The 21,639-nt window shown below is 45.1% G+C and overlaps 1 protein-coding gene across 1 annotated transcript; it reads left to right on the top strand.

The window, feature by feature from the left end:
- The first annotated feature begins 1,986 nt into the window (after positions 1-1,986).
- Positions 1,987-20,934, top strand: LCMT2 (leucine carboxyl methyltransferase 2). Its single transcript, XM_057381604.1, has 14 exons — positions 1,987-2,076; positions 2,417-2,541; positions 4,251-4,332; positions 4,655-4,835; positions 7,027-7,183; positions 7,602-7,791; positions 8,167-8,274; positions 10,335-10,425; positions 12,590-12,847; positions 14,889-15,119; positions 16,150-16,247; positions 17,979-18,166; positions 18,364-18,499; positions 20,416-20,934. Exons 1-14 carry the CDS (start codon positions 2,035-2,037, stop codon positions 20,581-20,583), a joined length of 2,055 nt encoding a protein of 684 aa, XP_057237587.1. The 5' UTR covers positions 1,987-2,034; the 3' UTR covers positions 20,584-20,934.
- The last annotated feature ends 705 nt before the right edge of the window (positions 20,935-21,639 follow it).

A 21,639-nucleotide genomic window follows, 5' to 3' on the forward strand; every position in this document is an offset into this window, starting at 1 on the left:
TATTTGGGGTGAGCTGCACATTCCTCACATGCTTTGAATGTCATGCGGAGCCCTGGGGGAATCCTTAGAGAAGTGGGATGTACCACAAGAAATCTGGAGATTTCTATCTATGACACACATCAGGCTCCAAAACACCTTCCAAACTAAGGACATAGAAACAAAAATCCCATCTGCTTTCAAATGGAAGACTCATAAAGTTGTGAGTGATTATGTGATTTTATATCTATGACAGCTACGGAWCAGACACTCACAGACCCAAGAATGGCTGCATACTGCCTTCTCYCCCTTTACCATGGAAATCTGATCTACACTTTCTTCTCAGAGAGTAAATGTGGTACCCTGTACTGAGGACAGGAAAATAGTCTCCTAGTCTGCTCTGCCCCACCACCCTCAAAACAATTTGGGTCTGTGTTAAATCCAAGATGTCCAGTTCATGTTTCAGTGTCAGCTCAGAGTTTGCACAGAAGATTGTTATGGATATAGAAACATAGGACTGAAAGGACTTCCCGGCATGGCTGGAGGCAGTGACTTCAGTGGCCATTCCCCAACTTGCTGCCATGCATTTTATTCCATCACAATTTTCAGGCTGCCAGTATAATTGGCAATCCTGCAGGTTCTGAAGGGCCAGCAGGACAGGCTAGCATTCCCGGTAAGTTTCAACCTGTAACTAAAGCAAAGTATCATTTCCAGATGCCAGAGCTATGACAAGATCAACAGAAAGGTGAACAGTTAGGAAAGGGAGCTTGAAGGAAGCCTTCTTGCCTGCAGGAACTGAGCACACATCTAGAATACAGGAGCTCCCATAGTATTCTGCATCCCGTGCTGTAACTGTGGCRGCTGGGCTGGCTACCTCAGGATCTGCCAGGAATCACCTTGAAGGCAACACTRATAAAATACATGTCAGAGAAACACKTCYRTATGGTTGTTGATTAAATGYTACCACTAGGCTGAGGACCAAGCTTTATGGTCCCAGTTCTAAATACACATACCGACCATTCTCTTAAAAATATTTGAGATTGCAACTTATTTAAAGCACAATATACAAATTTTTGGAGTGCAAGATGTGTAGACAGTGAACAGAATTTGTACGACACCCATGGTGCCTCATGCAACTCAGACTACCAGGGCTCCTCTATGAATTCCAGTAAGAAATCCTAAAGAGCAATAGCATGAAACATTCACCACRGCTGCCACAGACATTCCTCAGGCCCTGCCCACTTGTCCTCAGCATAGCCAGTCTGGAACCGCAGTTAGGGTCCCCAACACAGCCATTTCTGAAACGGCGTGCCGTCGTTATTGCCACCTCCAYTCTGAATGCAGCACAGGGGACAGAGTCTGGCCGAACTACCAAGATCCTACTGCACTGAGCCCTGCACCGCTGCATGGAGCCGTGTACAGGACCACGGAGCCCTGCGCCCCTGCAGCCCGCTGACCGCGCAGGGGCTGCCCGTTGCCTTCCGCCGCGCTACCGACGAGCGGCAGCGCTCGAGGCTCCAGCGGGCCCGGCAGCGCTCGACGCTCCAGCGGGCCCGGCAGCGCTCGACGCTCCAGAGGGCCCGGCAGCGTTCGAGGCTCCAGAGGGCCCGGCAGCGTTCGAGGCTCCAGAGGGGCCGGCAGCGTTCGAGGCTCCAGAGGGGCCGGCAGCGCTCGACGCTCCAGAGGGCCCGGCAGCGCTCGAGGCTCCAGAGGGCCCGGCAGCGCTCGAGGCTCCAGAGAGCCCGGCAGCGTTCGAGGCTCCAGCGGGCCCGGCAGCGCTCGAGGCTCCAGCGGGCCCGGCAGCGTTCGAGGCTCCAGCGGGCCCGGCAGCGCTCGACGCTCCAGAGGGCCCGGCAGCGCTCGAGGCTCCAGAGGGCCCGGCAGCGCTCGAGGCTCCAGAGAGCCCGGCAGCGGCAGCGCGGGGACGGCGCGGGGGCGGCACCGGCAGGGGCGAGGCGGACCCGGCAGGGGGCGCACTCTCCGCTCCGCTCCGCTCCGCCGCCGCGCGCGTGACGCCACAGAGTGCGCCCGGCGTTGCGCTCCCGCTCCGTGCGCAGGATGGGCCGTGCGCGTCCCGGTGCCGCGAGTGACCCCCAGGCCGTGAGTGACCCCCGGGCCGTGAGCGAACCCCGGGCCGTGAGTGACCCCCGGGCCGTGAGTGACCCCCCGGGCCGTGAGCGAACCCCGGGCCCCAAATGACCCCCGGGGCCGCAAGCGATCCCCGGGGCCCGCTGCCTCGGAGAACGGCTCGGGAACTCTCGTCCCGGCTACTTCGGAGAGCGAGGGGAAGCGGAGGCTGGGACGGAGAGGCACTGCCGTCCCCTCCTCTGGGAGCCCTCTTGGCCCTGCCCGGCCCCGCCATCCCGCGCCGAGAGGCCCGGGCTCTTCTCGGGTCGCGGTRTTGGTCGGAAGCGGCAGCGCCGTGTCATTGTCCCGGCAGGTCCAGGGCACCGGTGGCAGCAGCGCCGTCAGCAAGTGCTCGGCGGCAGCGCGGGGCTATATCCAGGACCGGTTCCTGCGGCTTCTGGCGGGGCGGCGGCGGCGGCGAGCGCCGCTTATCCACCGGTGAGGAGCGGGCGCTGCGCGGGGCCTTGAGCTGCTCCGGCTGCTGAGCCCCGGTGCCCGCGGGGATCTCGGGCAGAGCCTGTGTCTCTGCGGGAGAGCCCGGACTCACAGGACAGGGGGAGGAATGGCTTTAAGCTGAAAGAGCGTAGGTTTAGGTTACGGTTCATTCATGTTAGGAAGGAGTTGTTCCCTGTGACGGTGGCGAGACCCTGGCTCTCGGGTTGCCCAGGGAGCTGGGCACCAGATGGTGCTTCATCCCTGGAACGGTCCAAGGCCAAGGCTCAAGGTTGGATGGGGCTTGGTGGAACCYGGTCTGGTAGGAGGTGCCCCTGCCCATGGYGGAGGCGTGGGATGAGATGAGCTTTAAGGTTCCTTCCACCACAAACCCCCATGCTCGGAGCTGTCRATTGTGCATGGCACAGCTTTTCGAACACATTTTAGGCAAAGTACACAGAGTGGCAGAGTGCAGCAGGGCACTGTSTCACCGAAGTGTAACCTTGTTAGACTATTAGTCTAGTGTTACTGTCTTCTGGACCAAAACTGAGTGCTTTCTCCTGAGTAAAATATGCCACCAGACTGGTTCCTAACTCCAGTGTTTAATGCTGCTGAAAACTTCTTAATATTTGAAAACGTACTAATAATACAATAACATCAGTAGTTTTCTCATTTTCCAAAATGTTACCGTTGCCATAAGGTATTTGATGGCCCTTGGAAGCCTGGAGGTCTTCTCCAGGGCTTAGTGAGACACTAGAATGTTTTTATGTGTGTTTGCAGAGTGTTTTAGGCTGATATCATTGTGGAATACATAATTCAAGGTAAATAGTTTAATGCAATTGAAATGGCTGTGAATTGCCAAATGAGTTTTGTTCAGGAGAAAATCAAACAGTGCAGAAGCTTGCATCCTATGAAGATGGGTGTGGCTCATCAGGAAACCTTCATTGACTTGTCACATGACATTGGCATGCCAAGCTGAATTCACAGGAATGGTTGTGTATTGCATTTATCAACACTGCAATCAAATTTGGCATGTCTTAAGACTATCTGGTGAAAACTTTGTCCCTGTGAGGCGTGAAGATAACATGCTTGTTGAAAGGGTGATGGGAGCTGGGATATAGCCAGGTGAATATATGATGAAACTAACTAAAAGAGAATGCCAAGGACCAAGAGGCATCAGTCCATGCCAGACTAGAGAAACGGTAAATGCTTTCCAGGAGTTAGACTGACTTAGTTCCATTCCTTCAAAAACCAGAGAACAGAATTCCTCTCCTGACTTTGCTTTTCATGTCTTTGTGTTCCTTTCTCACTGCATTAGCTCACACTCATTCATTTTGTTGTTACAGCATCTGATTTTGGGCAGAACTCAGCTATTGGCCGTGTGCATTGCAGGGGAGCATTCTCACTGTCTGGATTAATATATTTTAATTCAGAAAATATTTATTTATGCAAAACAGAACAGGTCCAGCTAGGATATCGCCAATTTTTTCTGGGTTATCCATAGTCTTRATGGTTAATACATGCACTGAGTGCAGGTGATCTGTATTTATCAGCAAGCTCTAGAAATGGCAAAATCATCTCCTAGTGCAGGTCTGTGAATGAGGTTATTGGGTAGAAGCTGAGAGAAAATAATCTTTGTTTTTTGAGATGGAAATTGCTAGTGATGGAGAAATTATGTTTGTGAACAATGATTACAACTTAATTTCTTTCCACAGTGGTTATTACATCCGTGCCCGTGCTGTAGATCACTGTGTTCAGGACTTCCTGCTGAAGACACAAAGCCTCCCTAGGACACAGGTGCATTTTCTCTGGGTCTATTGGCATCTCCCACTAAATGTGTGTATAATCTTTCTGGCATCTGGGCAATAACTCATTAGTGTGTCTGTTGGGATGCATTCCCAGCAGGGCACAGAAATCTGACTGGCAGTACTGTGGCTGTCCATGTGTCACTTTGGCAGAAGTATCTGGGAAGGGGCARTARCCACACAAAAATCTTCTGCCTCTTGAAGGAAGTTGCCTGATTTTTTCAGTCTACAGATGATATTTAATAMTTTTCACACCTAGATGCTCAAGATSCTGCTGGAGTTGRGTATAACCTTTTCTGACRTTTCCCCTGCAGATCCTGTCTTTAGGTGCTGGCTTTGATTCCTTATACTTCCGTTTGAAAGATATGGGTCTTSTGCATCACACTGTGGTATATGAGGTAGATTTCCCAAATGTGGCATGCCAAAAAGCTGCTCTGATCAAAGGAATGAAAGAGTTGTCAGCGCTGGTGGGAGACACTGAAGGGGAAGGATTAGGTATGGTATTTATGGAGAGCTTTTTTTGTACTAGAACAAGTAAACATAGCTTAACTCTTCAAAAAGTGAGAAATAGTAGGAGATCTGTGAAGTTGGAGATGAAAAGTGTATTAATTTAATGAAAAATATTGAAACAAATAATTTGTAATCATCGGGTGATAATAATAAGCCAGGATGGATTTGTCAGGAGCTGATTATGTCAAACGAAGGTCAGTTTTTTTCTGTTGCAATTTCTGAAATAATGTGAAACTTGAGCTCACTGGTACAAAAACAGTGGTAAACTGTAACATGTCCAGTGGTAGGTGATGAGGATGATGAAGTGATGGAACACATGGTGTAGGAGGGGAGGCTGAGAGAACTGGGTTTGTTCAGCTTTGGGAGGGAGGTGAGTCTTAAAGTAGCCTTCAGCTACCCATTGGGAGAGAGCAGAAAAGAGGAGGCATGAAGCAAATAGTCACGGGACAATGGTTGCAAGTTGCAAAAAAAGAAATTCCAGTGATGTATAATGAAAATGTTGGAAGCCCCATGAGTAGTTAAAAATGGGAACAGGTTTGCCTAGAAAGGTGATGGAATCTCAAGCCTTGGAGATAGATGGAGCTTGACTGGACAAAGCTTTGAGCAATCTGATACAGATAATTGCTGTGAGGAAGTATTTGGACAAGATGATTTTTAAACCTTCCTTTCAACTTACATTATGCAATGATTTATGGACTTGATAGGTAAGAGAGAAGGTTTGACTCTTAAGTGTCTTGACTGTAATAAAACATTAGTCATTGTGTTTCCTGACTCTTCTTTTTCCCTTCAAGGCAGGAATAAATAAGCCTTGCAAAACTACTGCAGAATATTGTGCCAGCTGAGTGCTGAGGGGCAAAAGGAGAAATGTAAAGTATGTAGATCACTAGAGGTTTCTCCTGTGTCTGTTTCCCTCCAGGATTTCGAGTAATGCTCTAGATGATACGCTGTAGAAGGTGAAATGTCATAAACCTGCAGGAAACACGGGGACTTKTAATAAGATGAATAACAGTAGGAATTTGTACACAAATGGTCTGGACAACRTGGAATGAAATGCAGTAGGGATGTACATAAGCTGCTGCATTTAGATGGTTTTAATCAAGTTAAATACAGATGGAAGACGTTATAGAGTGTGAGTTCCTGACTCGTAGGTCTTAGTGAATAGCTCTTCCATGAGCTTGTTAATTTTCTTCTTGAATCYATTCACATTTTTAATACTGATAGAGTCCTGTGGTGAAGAATTCTGTCCATACCAAGAATCTTCAAGCACTTAAGGGAAGGTGTCAAATAGTTGGGAATACTCTTTTCTCTGTGTCCAGCGGTCAGGAAGGGATGGATGGACAAGTTAGAAGAAATTAGAAGGGAATGCTCTGATGGGCTTCTGTAAAGGGCCATTTTGCCTTCAGGAACATATGCCTTTGAGAACAGTGTAGGTTAAATGTCGTCAGGACAGATACAGTTGGTTTGCACTGGTACAGAGACAGATTAAGTGATTTGTATAAGTACTTTACAGTTTGTTTTGKTTTTTTGTGKTTTTGACTGAAATGGTCAACAGGCCATAGCTTATCATGTTCTGATGGAGTACAGGGGTATGATAATACTTGCAGATCATAAACTGGAACTTTTTTTCTGAGGATGGTAATCTTTGTGTCAGGTTCTGGTGTTKGTTGAGACCTTAGAACGTGCAGTTTCAGGATTTAGTGCCGTTATACAGAAATTAAATCTGTTCAACAAGCCAGCCAATGAAGCCTAAGAAGCCTGAGGGAAATCACTGAAGTTCTGTCAAAGCAATGGTGCTTTCTTAGCCTAAAGTGAAAGGTGTATAAATGAGAACCCTTTAGGCTTGATTCTGAATTACAGTGGTTCTAAAAAATAYTCTTAAAATGAATCTAATAAAGCTTTGTTGTTATAATAGGTGTAAGAATTCTATAAGAAATCTGTTGGTGAAATTTACATTAGGAATAATGGAGTTTTAGTCCTGCATTCAATGAATTGTGTGGTGCCATCCCTTAGTGGTTCATGAAGTGATGGGAATTTTCTTATAGGTGTCCCAGAGAAATATAGTTGATGGACATAACCTTGTCAATGATTGCCTGTGGGTTTGATTTTCATGTTTGTCCCTTTTGGTCTCAGTATTGCAGCAGCACCATAGTGAGATTGTATCGTTTTTGTCTCCCAGGAGCCATTACCTTTTCTGGAGAGCATTATAAATTACTTGGAGTGGATTTATCAGATCTGTCTGAGCTGGAGAGAGCCCTGGAGGAAGCAGGACTGGATAATGAAATCCCCACACTCTTCATTGCAGAGGTGGTGCTCACCTACATGGAGAACACCAGGTCAGCTGGATTTTCTTCTCTTTCCCAGGTGGTAAAGGGAAAATAGCACGCTTCTGAGTACATCACCTTGGGCTGGGAGACCTGTGCTGTTGAAATGAAAGCCTCGCTAATTCTGTGGAGTTCCAAATAGCTCCTTACATCATGATTATGATGATGTAATTGATGTCCACATGATATCCTAAAAGGAAGGAAAAAGAAGAAAAAAATGAGCAATTTTGAGCTTTTTCTTYTSATCCCCTGCATTGTCYGAGCACATGGGGAGATGTTCATGGGTTCTCAGCACGACACTCTCATTTGTGTATTGCCACTTGTCAGGATGCCTTCCTAGCAGCTTTAGGGTGTTGCAGAAAGATACACTGCATCTGTTGTGTGATGAATGGGCCCTCAGTTTCATTTCTTATGCACAATATCCCAACAGGTCAGATGCTTTGATTCAGTGGGCAGCAGAGCATTTCCCTCAGGCATGCTTCCTGTTGTATGAGCAGGTGCACCCAGACGACCCTTTTGGACATGTCATGCAGCAGCATTTCAGCCAGCTGAACTCTGCACTTCACTCGCTGGCACAGTACCCTGAYTGTGAGGCACAGCAGAGGCGCTTTCTGGAAAAGGTAATCACCTGCAGCTCTGAGGCACACGTGAAGCATGATTTACCTGGGCAAGACTGGAACACCCAGTTACAGGTTGAAGCAAACAGGGCCGAGGCTGAGGCACTGCCTTCTCTGGTAGCATGACTCATCATTAGAAGGTGCCTCCAAATGGCTTGCAGCCTGCTGTCTCATACAGGAGTAATAGGCTCCTCTGAGACTTTCAGTGTAATAAATTATGTTTTTAAGATCTGTTTTCACCAGATTTTGGGCTGCTCTTACTTCAGCTAGACAGTCTTAATGGCTCATGCAGGTGTTTAATTTAGGGTATATGTTTTCCTTTGGGAAGTGAGTTTCTATCCTCCTAGRGATGATAACTTTGAGGGATTTCTCTTTTAGGGGTGGACTGAGTGCAGTGTCATGGATATGAATGAGTTTTTCACCTGTTGTATTCCAGAAGATGAGCAGCAAAGAGTGCAGACTCTGGAGCCCTTTGATGAGTATGAGGTAACCCTCCTTTATTCTGAAGATCAGGGTCCTGGCTTTGATATCATAAGGTATCTGCAATTTCTTATGGTTGCAAATCTGTATAGAGCTGCTGAGGCACAGGTGTTCTCGCAGGCAAAAAGGACCTTGGATCAGCTTAGTTAACACAAAGGCCACAGGGAGCTTCTGGTGRAGCTGGGGCAAGGAGCATGGTAAGAAGGCTCTCCTTGGTCTTAGAAAGGCTGCATGTTCCTTCCTTCCTGTGAGCAGTCTCTCCAGGAGATGGTCTTGTCATAGCAAACTGCTTGGTTGTATAAAAGAAGTTGTACATGTTAAAAGTTGACATGGATTCAGGGGGAAATTACTTTAATGAAAGAGAAGTCCATTAAGGATTACTGAATACATAAATGTAGACCTGATGTGCTGTTCCTGACTGCAATTGGTTGAGAGCATTCCTGGGGAAATTAGATGGCCTTATCCTGCTTTTTTCTGTTTCCATAGACTATTTTATTGTTTGCCATTGTTGGATACAGGTTACTAATTTCAGATATATTTTGGTCTGACTTGGTACAACCATTCSTGTATTAACGATTGAAACTCAACTATGACTGTTCTTTGCCATTTTTGTGTTAACTGCTGGCAAAATTCCCAACTATTTGGAGTCTAGAAGTGAAGRTAAGTGCGAGATAGTGACTTTGAGCAAAATATCATGTGGAGTACGTACTAGTTTTTGATTTTAGGGTTCTCTGGATATAATTCCAGAAATCTAATAGCTGCAGTATGAAAACAATTTAATGTGCTTGAATTTATTTTGCCAACATTGTCATATCTGCTCTGCTATATGAATGCAAAAATGGTGACTGAAAGTGCTGGCAGGTTTGCTAAGAAGTTCAGAAATGTCTGCTAGAATTTTGTAGATAAAGGCCATTGCTGATAATAGGGGGAAGGTAAAGACTTGGTATTGTTTTCCTTGCAAAGGAGGTTAATGTGCATGAGTCCAAGCTGGAAACGTGTACAGGATGAAATTGTGTGAGAGAAAGAGTTCTACAATTAGCCTTTGAGGGAAAGATTACGTAAGATCAAGTTCTTATTGTAAACAAGCTTGGTCAAGATAAGAAATCTAAAACAGACACCCGGTGTGGAGGGAGACTTAATTTTTAGAATAATTTGGCTAGAGRCTAATAGTGGATTCTTCCATTTTCAGTGTTTAATTTCTGGATGCCACTTTTCAAAAGAATCTTTTCACTTCTAGTACAGGCTGGGTCAATCAAGCTGATAAAATGGGCTCTTGTGCCTTTGAAATTCATGTGTGTGCTTTCTAGTCACATAGTTGCCTGAATATATCCCACCCAATGGGAATGAACACGCTTGATTCCCTTATGTCCATAAATGCCAGGGTGGACTCGCATTGCTGGCTTTCTGCATATTCCTTTTGCTTGTGCTTCTGCCTCAGAATGATTCCAAGGCCAGACTGTCCAGCACAGATTATGTTGCACCTTTGAACATTTGTGATTTCTTTGGAATCACTTATATTCCATGAACTTTGAGAAACCTTAATCCCTCTGGTATAAAGCCCTCACTCTTTCTTGTGACCAGAACTGAGAAGGTCAAAGAGAAGCTGATTCTGATGCCTTAGGAATAAGGCATCAATTCCAGAAATAAAAGCTTGCCCATGCAACATGTAGTTAAGCTGTGGGATGCCTGTTGGACATGTTAAAAGTTTATGTGAGTTCAAAGAGCAACTGGATAGGTTCATAAATGAAAAATCCATCAAGGATTGTTCAATACAAAAACATAGCTTCTTGCTTAAAAGATCCCTGAGCTGTAAATTTTTGAAGATTGAAATAAGAAAAGTATATTTACACACCTGTTCTTTCTCTGATTCAGCTTTACATCTCTGATTTTGGCCGCTGCCGGCAACAGTGCTAGGCTGTGTTGATCTTTGATTTGGTCATCCTGGCTGTTCTGAGATCTTTACTACTGCTTGTTGTATGATTTTGAGGGGGATTGGTTTTCCTTTGGTTCTTTCTTTCTTGGTTTGTTTGTTTATTCGTTTGTGTTTTCCTTTGTGCTTGCTACAGGAATGGCATCTGAAATGTTCTCATTACTTTGTGTTGGCTGCATCAAAGGGGATGGAACCTTCCTGGACTCCATTGTTACCCAGTGTGACAGGTACACACCAAGWAGTTTTCACACTACTATTTTATCTCATGCAGGCTTCTCTGAGAGGTTTTACGAGACATTGAAACCCTGGAAGGGTCAGATGGGATGCTGCTGTCTGGTAGCTTTCTCCACTTTTCTAACCAGGTTTTGCTGTCCAAAGCTAGGCCAGAGCCACAGCCTAATGCTACTGGTTCAGATCTTTCTGTTCTTTCAGGATTTTGAACCTCCCAGTCTGAACAGCTTGTCAGTTGTTCATAYATGAGCCCCTCCAGTGCACGGCTGCAGTGCCACCATACCCTGCTCCTCCACCTGTTTGTTGGGTTTTTTTGGATCTCTCTTGAATTTCTTCCTTCTCACCTCCGTACATGGCTCTCTGAGCCATTCTCTCCTTCCAGATCCCCAGAGGTTGTTCTGCTTTCTTTACTGCCCTGTCCAGCAGACCACTCAAGAGCCTGTCGTCAAGCTGTGCTTTGCTTTGTTATCCCTTGTGGGTGCAATTGCACCTGTAGTATTTMTGTTTCTGTAATTCTTTTAAATGGGTATGTCACTCTCTTTAGATGGCAATAAAGTGGTACAGCTGGGGAAAAGCCAAGACCAAGACTGTTTTCATGATAAAAGGGATTTGGTGGCAGTAACAGTCCAAGAAATTCATGCTCTTTGACTGCTTGCTTCCTTTTTCAGGGTGGAAAGCAGGAGGTTATTTTTAACMTGTTTTATATATTAGACTTCAGAGTATTGCACCACAAGTAGTTCTRGCTCCTGGAGAAAGCTCCTTGAAATGTGTGTTCTAGGGAGCAAGAAAAAGGGATAGGGCAGGRTGGCATTCCTGAGGCCARCAAGGCCACTGAAGCCACATGTTAYATCTCATCTAGATTTGAATATGTAGTGAAATTGAAGCTGAATGAATGTATGTAGTTAAGTGTACTGTGTGATTGTYATTGGTCCTTAAGYGAAATCCTTGAAGGGTCCTGAAAGCATAGTATTTGTCCTTAAATTAAGAAAAAATCTGACGTTTGCTTAATGTACTTTATTACAGTGAAGATACTTGATTCATTAGAGACAGGAATAGGGTCTTTCTGCTGCTGTCTCTATAGCATTCAAAACTGATAGTAAATGCCTTCTAAGTGTGGTAAATTGTCCATGCTTAGATTTTTTTTATTGAGAATGCAAAAGGTATGTCTCTAATACCAATAAATGCCCCCCGTTATCCTCTCAGATAGACTTGGGTCCCTGTTCAAGACAGTGTAAGTACTAAATCTTCCAAAGACATCACGGTAAGTATATTTTTGTGCCATGAAAAAACTCCTCCATCTTTAAAAGGTCAGTGTGTAAAAAGACATTTAAGCCCAAGGAGATGAAATTTCTTACATCATCAAATGGTAAAACAGGGTCTTGTACAAAGCAACATTCAGTGCAGGCAATTTTTCTGTATATGGCATAGAAAAATGGACTGCAAGCCRCTTCTCCTCAACCTCATCATTTCTTACAAGACAAGAATAAAGCCCTTGATTAAAAACATGTATATTCCAAACTGATTAAAAGAAAGCAACGTATACAATGTGTAGGCGAAGAAGAGTCCTGTGCTGAAAGTTTGTTTCATGCTAAGAGATACAGTATTTAGAGATAAGATATTTAGATAACTGGAAGTACTCTCCTATAGTAGGAGCATTGGAATTAACATTATTTGTCATGCTTCAGAATGCTATTTCAGTGCTTCTATGAAGGTAGGATCAAAATGTGGCAGGAAACTTTGAAATCAGCTTCCAGGTGTTTGTCTTTTTTCTGCCATTCTTTGCTGTTCATGTAGCCAAATATTGTCTTAATCAGAGAGGTGCTCCTTTTGGAGGTACTGCAGTGGTTTGTGTCTCGCTGCAGCAGTTTAGAACATTGCTCTCGCTTAACCAGTCTTACATCCACTCCATGAAAGCATTCTCAGAATTGCCAGGAGCTGAGTGAGCAGAGTAGGAGTTACAGTTGGTACTGTMGTAGTTTAAACYGTTACAGCCTGATTTCTAGGKCATACCAGATTATCTGTGCAYTGTCAACTTRCTCCTCAGTTTTTTCTTCTTGAAAAGCTTCATCTTGAAAAAAATGATGTGCTTACTCTCTTRTTTAAAATGTAGTCCTTGGTTTGTATTTGTGCGTAAATTCTTTGGTTTTCTTTGGCTTACAGTTCCTCGTCATGCTGGTCCTTTTGGGATGGCTGGGAGCATCYCTGCAGCAGTATGTGAGAGGCTCTCAGGAATTCCTGGCCTGAGACGTTACGGTCACCACTCTGTTCTTATAAAACCCAATGTGGTTCTCACCACAGGAGGCTTTGGGGAGGAGGGTGGACAACACTGCCGCATGAGAAATTTCCACGTGCTGAGTAAGCATGCAGGCTACTGGAAAGCTGTCTGTCTGACACAGAATATTCCTGATAAAAGATGGGGTGAGTTCCTGTACTGATGGCAAGTGTGAGTGGAATATCTTTGTGCTAAAAGTGAAAGAAAGTCTAGTGAAAGAGTGATGTCATGGCACAGCGATGCTGGCARTCACAGAGGTCTGAAGGTTCTGGTTGCTAAGTGCTGTGTCCTGCCCTTTGGTCACCACAACCCCATCCAGCACTCCAAACTGGGAGCAGAGTGACTGGAAAGCTGGAAAAGGACCTGGGAGTGCTGGCTGACARTGTCTTAACATGAGCCCAGGTGGACAAGAAGGCAAATGGTACCTGGCTGGTACCAGCCTAGTGTGGCCACAGGCCCAGGGCAGTGATTGTCCTTCTGGGCACTGCTGAGACGTTGAGTGCCACGTCCAGTTCTCGGCCTCTCACAGGAACAGAGATATTGAGGGGCTGGAGTCATAGAATCATAGAATGATTTGGATTGGAAGGGCGCTTAAAGATCATCTGGCTCCAACTCTCTGCCATGGGTAGGGACACCTTCCAGTAGACCAGGTTAATCAGAGCCATCCAGCATGGTTTGGAACACTTCCATGGATGGGGCAGCTACAACTTCTCTGAGCAACCTGTGTCAGGGCCTCACCACCTTCACAGGGAAGGATTTGTTCTGAATAGCCTATTTAACACTGCCCTTTGGCAGTGGGAAGCCGTTCCCCCTTGTGCTGTCACTCCAGGCCCTTGTCCAAAGTCCCTTTCCAGCTCTCGTGGAGCCTGTTTAGACACTGGAACAGGTGCTAAGGTTTCCCTGGAGCCTTCACTTTTCCACGCTGAACAGCCCAGACTCTCTCAGCCTGTCTCCAGAACAGATGGGCCTCAGCCCTGTGATCAATCTAGTGGACTCTGAATTTGTTCCAGCAGCTCCATGTCTTTATTGTGCTGGGGGCAGCAGATCTGGGTTAATAACTTCAGATGGGGTCTCAGAAGAGCAGCATAGAGGRYGAGAATCATCTTCCTCARCCTGTTGGCCACATGTSTTTTGATGCAGCCTGAGACATGGCTGACTTTCTGGGCTGCAAGCACATACTGCCAAGTCATATTGAACTTTTTGTTCACAAACACCTCAACCCTTCTCCCCAGAGCTGCTTTTGATACATTCTCTGACCAGTCTGTGTTTGTGCTGGGATTGCCGCAGCCCAGGCACAGGACCTCACCCTTGGCCCTGCTGAACTCCATGAGGTTGGCATGGTCCCACCTCTCCAGCCTGTCCAGGTCCCTCTGGATGCCCCTTCCTTTCCCTCCAGAGCATGACYGCACCACACAGCTCCGTGTCATTGGCAAATGCGCTGAGGGTGCCCTCAATCCCACTGTCCATGTCGCCAACAAAGATGTTAAATAATGCTGGTCCCTATGGAGACCTGAAGAACACCACTTATCACTGGTCTCCACTTGGACACTGAGCTGTGACTCTTTGAGTGAGACCCTCCAGCCAATTTCTAATCCATTGAGTGGTCCATCTATCAAATCCATGTCTCTCCAGTTTAGAGACTGGATGCCRGGTAGGACAGTGTCAAATGCTTTGTATRAGTCCAGATAGATGACATGTGTTGCTTTTCCCTCATCCATCACTGCTGCAAGACAATTGTAGTAGTGGCTGAGGTARCTGGTRGGGCTCAGCCTGGAGAAAAGGAGGCTCGGGGGCAGCTTCTCAATCTTAACAACTCCCTGAAAGGAGGGTGGGTGTAGGCAGGTGATTGGCCTCTTCTCCCAGGAGACAAGGGGCAGGACAAGAGGGAATGGCTTCAAGCTGTGCCAGGGGAGGTATAGGTTGGATATGGAGAAAAATGCCTCCCAAGAAAAGGTTTGTCCATGCCTGGCACAGGCTGCCCAGGGTAGGGGTGAAGTCCACATCCCTGGAAGAATTTAAAAGCCGTGTGAAAATTGCACTTGGGGACTTAAATTAGTTTTGACCTTGACAGTGCTGGGGGAATGGCTGTACTTGTTAATCTTAAGAGCCTTTTACAACCTAAATGATTATAAATTCCTTGAAAAAAAAAGACATCTGTGTGAACCACGATGTTTTGTATCTCCACAGGTGAGAGGTTGTACCATACTGTGTCTTGTCTCTCGGACACTCTGGCCCTGGTGGTAGGAGGACGAACATCCCCATCAAGTGCAGGCTTGGGAATGTTGTGGCTAAAGTTCCCCAAAATCTGTAATGCTTCAGACTCAAATCACATTGCAGTGGAGCTTGTACGTCTGCAGTCTGCTGCTGAAGCAGCAGCTTCGCGTTGGAGACACAGCGTAACTGAAACGACATTCAAAGGTAAAACACCTGGAAAGAGTGGAAATGGTTGTAGGTATGCAGGATCTTGCACTCRACCTTGTTGWAGTTCATATTGGCCACTCCTCAAGCCTGCCAGTAGGAAAGAAATCAAAGAGGCTTTGAGATCTCTTCTTGACACTTGAAATACAGTAATTTTGTATTTTGTTATCTACGTTATTCCCAGTAGCAAGTAGGATTGAAACCCACAGTAATCTGCTGTAATCCGTTCTGRAAGACTGATTCTTTGACATCAGCAGTGGCTGAAGTTATTCATTCTTGATCACGCCAGAAATATGTTTTGCTCTCTCTCTGAAGGATATTTTTTTGGGGAACGGGATCCCTAGCTCTTTATCCAGAAGTGTTTCAGAGGAAATACTACTTTTCTAGTAGCAATTGACAAATATTCAGTAGTTGTGAACAGCTCTAGAATTAGCTCCTGTAATAGCAAGCTGAAATTTGGTCTAGTTAAAGATCCTGGTTGTAAGGGGCAAAAACTTAATTCAGGACCTGAAAGCTGTCCCTTTCCTGGGTGTCCCATTCCTGCAGCTGACAAGGAGCTCTCCAAGGGGAGTAGAAGGGAATTGTTAAGCAGTTGTTAGTCTAGTCTGTAGCACACTTTCCATTTGTGGAGCAGTATTGAATTAACACTGTAGCATAGTTTAGTGTTCAGCCTTCCAGTCAAAATTTTGTATCAAAGGAGCAAATGCTAAACAGGTAAATAAAATTTTATTAATACATTGGGTTTTGTCTTTGTCMGACTGTATTGTTTCATCTTATTTTTACCTTGATATTGCTTTGTAGCTGAAGAAAGTGATCAACACTGATGTTATCTTCACAGTCCTGAATCAGTGGAAGTATTCTGAATCAGTGGAAGGACAGGACATAGTGCAGTGAATGCATGTCCTTGACATCTACCCAAAGTACTAYTGCACCCTTGTGGTCAGCTTCCCTTCTATGCAAACAGAAATTTTTGCTTTTGTGACATACCRGTTTCTAAGATTGCTTACCACTTGGTTGTCTGTTTCCATAGGTGAGCAATACCTGTTTGTGTATGGTGGCCGCTCTGCTCTGGAGCCTGTGCTCGGGGATTGGTATTTCCTGCACACTCGAGAACTCTCCTGCACTGTGGTAAGGATGTACTCCATGGTCATTAGAGTTRGAAGTGACTTCTAAACACCCAGCTTTTTTGTGGAATACAGCCTTTATAGAAGAGTGGAGGTTGGAAGATAGAAGAGTGGAGTGTGGTTATCTAGTCCAGCACTCTTGCTTGAAACAGGTCCAACTAGAGCAGGTTACTCAGTGTATTGTCCAAGTGGGATTACCTCCAAAGATGGAGACTCCACAATCTCCTTGGRCAACCTGTTCAAGTGCTTTGACCACCCTGATAGTACAATATAAGGGAGTTTCATGTATAAGTGAATTTTCTTTTCAATGTCASTTTATGCTCAGTGCCTCTTGCCCTGTTGCTGGATGACAGTGAGAACATACTGTCTGTCTTCTTTCACCTCTCCCATCATGGACTTGTCTAGTTGTATGCTGGACATTTTTGCAGAAGGATACTGTTAGAGACAGTATAAAAAGCTGTGCTAAAATTAAAACTATTTCCACATCTGCTGGTTTGCCTCAGTCAGCTAGATCGCTAAATGTGCCATAAAAGGAAATTGAGTTAAAGAGGACTTACTCCATTGTTTACTTACTGGCCACCAGCCTGATGTACTCCTCTTTACTATAACTCTTTTACGCCAACCTTGTACATAGCCCAGTTAGCAGGTGAGAGATGCATAATTTGAGGAGGTCACAAGCTAAATATGAGTAAGCAATATCCCGCTGTTGTGGTGGCTTACACTGYGTCTTCAGATATGTAACCGGAAATGTTATCTGTAAGACACGATTTGCTCCTTTTATTTTCTTCAATGTTCCTCATCTCAGCAGAACTTCAGTAAAATAGCCAGAACTGCTTGCTGAAAAAGAGGTGGACCATGGTGCGATCTTGCTGTATAGAGTTATGCAACAAGAGTGGCCAGGCTGCACGCCTCACAGAGGGAAGTTTTGAAGGACCTCTAGTTATTGAATCTGGAGAAGATTCAAGATAGAAATAAATCTTCTAATATCTAAAATCTGCTGCAGAAAAGACAAAAATTGTTCTTCTTTTTAACTTTGAGTAGTACAGGGAATCAACTGGACATTAAGGAAAGCTATTGATTGTGAAGCTAGCTGAGTGTGCAATAGGCTGCATAAAGAGGTGAAAAATTTTTGTCACTGAAGACTTTTTGGAASTATTACATGAACATCTATCCACATGATAACAGATAGAGTTTCATTTGTTTTAGGGGAAAGGTATGGACCATGTGGCCTCCAAATTTTTCTCTACTATTTATTTGCTGTGCTATTCCTTTAAATGCCTGATCTCATATATTTTCCTTTAGTGCTTGCACTAAAGATTTTCTTTCTGAATTTTAGTCCTACAGCTGAGCTTTTTATCCTGCTCTGTGGTTTGAGCAACTGATCATCTGCTTTGCTGATCACTGCATTAGTCCATGTAGTTGTAAACAAACTTGTAGTTTTCAGGTGTGTGTCTTGAGCAGAAAGCAGCATGCAAGAATGCAGATAAGGTTACCTCTAATAAATGAGCAGAAATAAACCCTCTAAAGACTGATGATATTGAATATAGTGAGAGCCAGAGATGTATTTGAGATAGTGTAAATGGAAGCACTTGTACTTAGCGGTCCCTAGAGGAACACGTGGAGAAGATTGAGTGTCAAAAAACTCAACCGCACAGGGAAAGGTCATTTAAAAGCCAAGACATTAAGCAGATACTTAGCTTGGCAAACTTTAGCCTTGGACTTGCCTTTATTCTAGATTGCTGTTGAGGGTCCAGTCCCAGAAAGCCGCCATTCTCACAGTGCCTGCAGCTGGGAAGGAGGAGTGCTGATCGCAGGAGGTCTGGGAGCAGCTGAGCAGCCCTTGGGTTCAGTTTTCCTTCTGAGGGAGGTTGAACATGGCTTTCAGTGGCAGACAATAGAGACGTACCCTCCTCTTGTCCCAAGGTAAGCAGAAGGCATTCATAGCATCATAAAATTTATTTGGAAGGGACCTTTTAAAGAYCAGCTAGTCCATCCTTGCTGCAATGAGTAGGGRTATCKTCAACTAGACCAAGTTGCTCAGAGTATTCAGTAGAGATTCTTCAGCCTGTCTCTACCAGCCTCCTTTGCTAAWGGAATTCAATCTCATTTTGAACTCACAGGTATTCACATACTGCACATGTGCATGAAGGCAAGCTTCTGCTTGTTGGTGGAGTGTGGTTTCATGCCTCCTCTGTGCCAGGCGTCACTGTCATTGACTTAATGACTGGTCTCTGTTTGGACTATGTGATTAATGTGGTAAGTACTGAAAATTTTCTTTAAGGATAAGCTGTGTCCTGTGAAGGAACATGGTGACTTCAYGTAGAGGTAGAATCTAATTCCAAAGTGCTGTTATCCAGCACAGAGAACATAGCAGCATTAAGAGAGGGAGAGATGGAATGTGCAGAAGACTGGAGCACGTAAAACTGCTCTGTTTCAGACAAGGGGCAGCAGAACTGAAATGGGCACATGGCATCACTTTGGGATGTCGGTGGAGGAAGGGAAGATAAACCGGAGGCTAAGTTACTGTTTATGGAGGTCTGTGGTATAATTTCACTGAGAACTTCTTGATGGAATCTGCAGTGTGCTATAGCTGCTGCCTGAAATACGAGAAAAAACAGCATGGAAATACTGGAAACTCCACTGAAACAAAAACTTCCTGTAAGGGTGATTGAACACTGAACAGATTGCTCAGAGAGGCTGTTGTATTTCCATTATTGGAAGTATTTGAAACCTGACTGGGCAAGGTACTGAAAAGCCTGCTGCAGTTGAGCCTGCTTTTGTCAGGGTGGCTGCACTGGGTAATGCTTGGAGGACTCTTCCAACTTCAACTATTCAGTGATTTTCTTCTAAGAATCACTCAAGAACAGTCATACAGGTGGTGTCACATGGCAGGATTTTGGCATACTCTGGGCAAAACTTGGTCTGCATCTGTGAGTAGCCCTCATCTCAGATAATACTGCCTGGAGTAAAAGACAAATCTTTTGGAGTGAATCYGTAAAAGGTCCACAAAGTTCATCAGAGAGCTGGAGCTGATGTCCTGTGAGGATACACTGAAAGAGTTGAGGGTGCTCAGCCTGAAGAGAGAGAGAGGGCTCTGGGGAGACATTAGAGCCTTTTCCAGTACTTAAAGGGGGCTTATAAGAAAGATGGGAACAGACTTTTTAGCAGGACCTGTAGTGATAGGACAAGGGGTGATGTTTTCCTGTAAAGGACAGTAGCTTCAAACTAGGTATATAAAAGAAAATTTTTTATGAAGAGTATGGTGAGGCACTGCCAAAGGCTGCCCTGAGAAGTTGTGACTGCCCCATCCCTGGAAACRTTCAAGATCTTGAGCAACCTGATTTAGTGGAAGATGTCCCTGCCCAGTGGAGGGGGCGTGGAATGAAGTGACCTTTTTTACGGTCCTTCCATCCCAAGCCATTCTGTTGTTCTACAAGAACATTTCTGCTGCTTGCCAAATTTTTATTTATCTTTTTTAGTAAAGAAACAACTTTCTTTTGATAACTATGCATATGGAATTTGTCCTTGGTGAAACTGGAATTTTTGAAGGGACAGTTTTTTATACTTAACAGTATTTGTGCATCTGGTTGACCTTGCAGCATKTTTACTAAGGGTATAAAGCACGAAACATGCTTAAATGTAGTTTAGTTTTCAATTGTCTGTAGCCTAAGTGGCCTCCTATCCTTTAGATAAAATAGGCTGCTCTCAATGGACAATGAGCAATGAGGATGGTTACAATGAGAACCAAGTTGTATCTAAAAGAATATAACTTTCTTGTTTATATTGAAYAAGYGGATGCAGATGGATTGGTAGCTGCSTTTGCTTATGRGCTGTTTGCTTTGACTGAGCTGAAACTCTCTAAGCTTTTGAACTTACCAGTGACATAGGTGAGCTCTGGAACACTCTGCCACAGGCCATGAATGCCAAAGGTTTACATTGAATCAAAAGGTGACTGGCTACCTTCTTGGGAGGAAAAGCATTAGGTTCAGGAAGTACAAAGACATTTTTTCTCATTAAAAAATCACTGAACTGCAAGTTGGTGGGTGGGTGTAGTAGAGGAGTACACCTCAGGCGTTACTCATTCTTGTATTCACTGTTTTTCCCCACCTTCAGGAGTGGTACAGTGGACCATGTGAAGTCCTATATGTTCAAAATCTCCTTTTCTTTTTCAGGAGCATCTGGAATGGCCATTAATGCTACATAATCATAGCAGTGTCTTTCTGCCAGATGAGAAGGAGGTGTTGGTCATCGGTGGTGGTGGAAACTGCTTYTCCTTCGGGACACACTTGAACCCAGAGCCTGTCTCACTGAGCCTCWGTAACATCCTAACCAGTCACTGAGTGGGACCAAGCAGGGTTGAACTATGGCATGACACTGTGGGGAGACATCTATTCACTGTAGGTCCAAAAGCAGCTGTCTTGGTTTTGAGACAATGTTTTCAGAGAGAAAACGTCACAGGGAAACGTTTCCTCTGAAATGAAAATAAATTTGATAATTTTTTTTTCCCACCAACAAGAAATAGATGCTGGGCAAAAAAGGTGAGGAGAAAAAAGGTAGTTTTATTAACAAAGAAAAAACAGTGCCCACAGGACACAGATAAAGAGTAACTGTTAGATAGCAAGGATACAGATAAAAAGTAACCTTCAGATATTCAAACAAAAAAAAACTCRCCRTGCAGCAAGGYAGTGACTCCGCCCCYGGGAAAAAGAAACAAAAGGAAAACCCACGTGKYGGTTATTGTAACAGTGRCAAAAGGGAAAAAACAACCAAAAGAAAAGAACGGTACCACAGTCCCAGCTTCCCAGTGGATGAATCAGAGGAGGGCTCGGCGTGCCTCCGCTGCCAGCCCGGTCCACCCCGGAATCCCGGACAGGATGGAGCCGCCCGGCCCCTCCCTCGGCGGGACCGCCCGAGGAGCAGCAGGAGACGCAGAGGGGATGTTTGAGGAAAAGCCGCCGAAGCCAACAAACTGAGCCAGCAGAAACTGCGACACTGTAACTCTGCTCCACGTAGCAAGCGAGGGCTCCCACGGCGAGAGGCAGAGAGAGAGAGAAGAGAGCGCAGCTCGAGCAGCCAGATCGCGTGGCAGCACTGGCCGTTAAACTGTCYGCTGTGGCTTCCCAGCAGCCCCTGCTTCTTCTTCCAGGTTGCATTTAAAGAGATAAACATTTTTTGGGCATATGTGCCAACGGAAAAGGAATACAGAACAAAACTGGCACCAAATATCAACCCAAGACATTCCACCCCTTATTCCATATCCGTTGGCTTTTACGCCCAAACTAATACATTCTAACTCTAAAGACAGACATATATATACATATATACAAAATAGTGGCAGTGACATACGGCAAACATTACATGCGGTTTTCATTCAGGATCAAATCCCCCTGAGGTAC

This window comes from Malurus melanocephalus, unplaced genomic scaffold, assembly GCF_030028575.1.
Source record: "Malurus melanocephalus ecotype Western Australia unplaced genomic scaffold, MMel_1.1 scaffold_518, whole genome shotgun sequence".
Lineage (NCBI taxonomy): Eukaryota > Metazoa > Chordata > Aves > Passeriformes > Maluridae > Malurus > Malurus melanocephalus.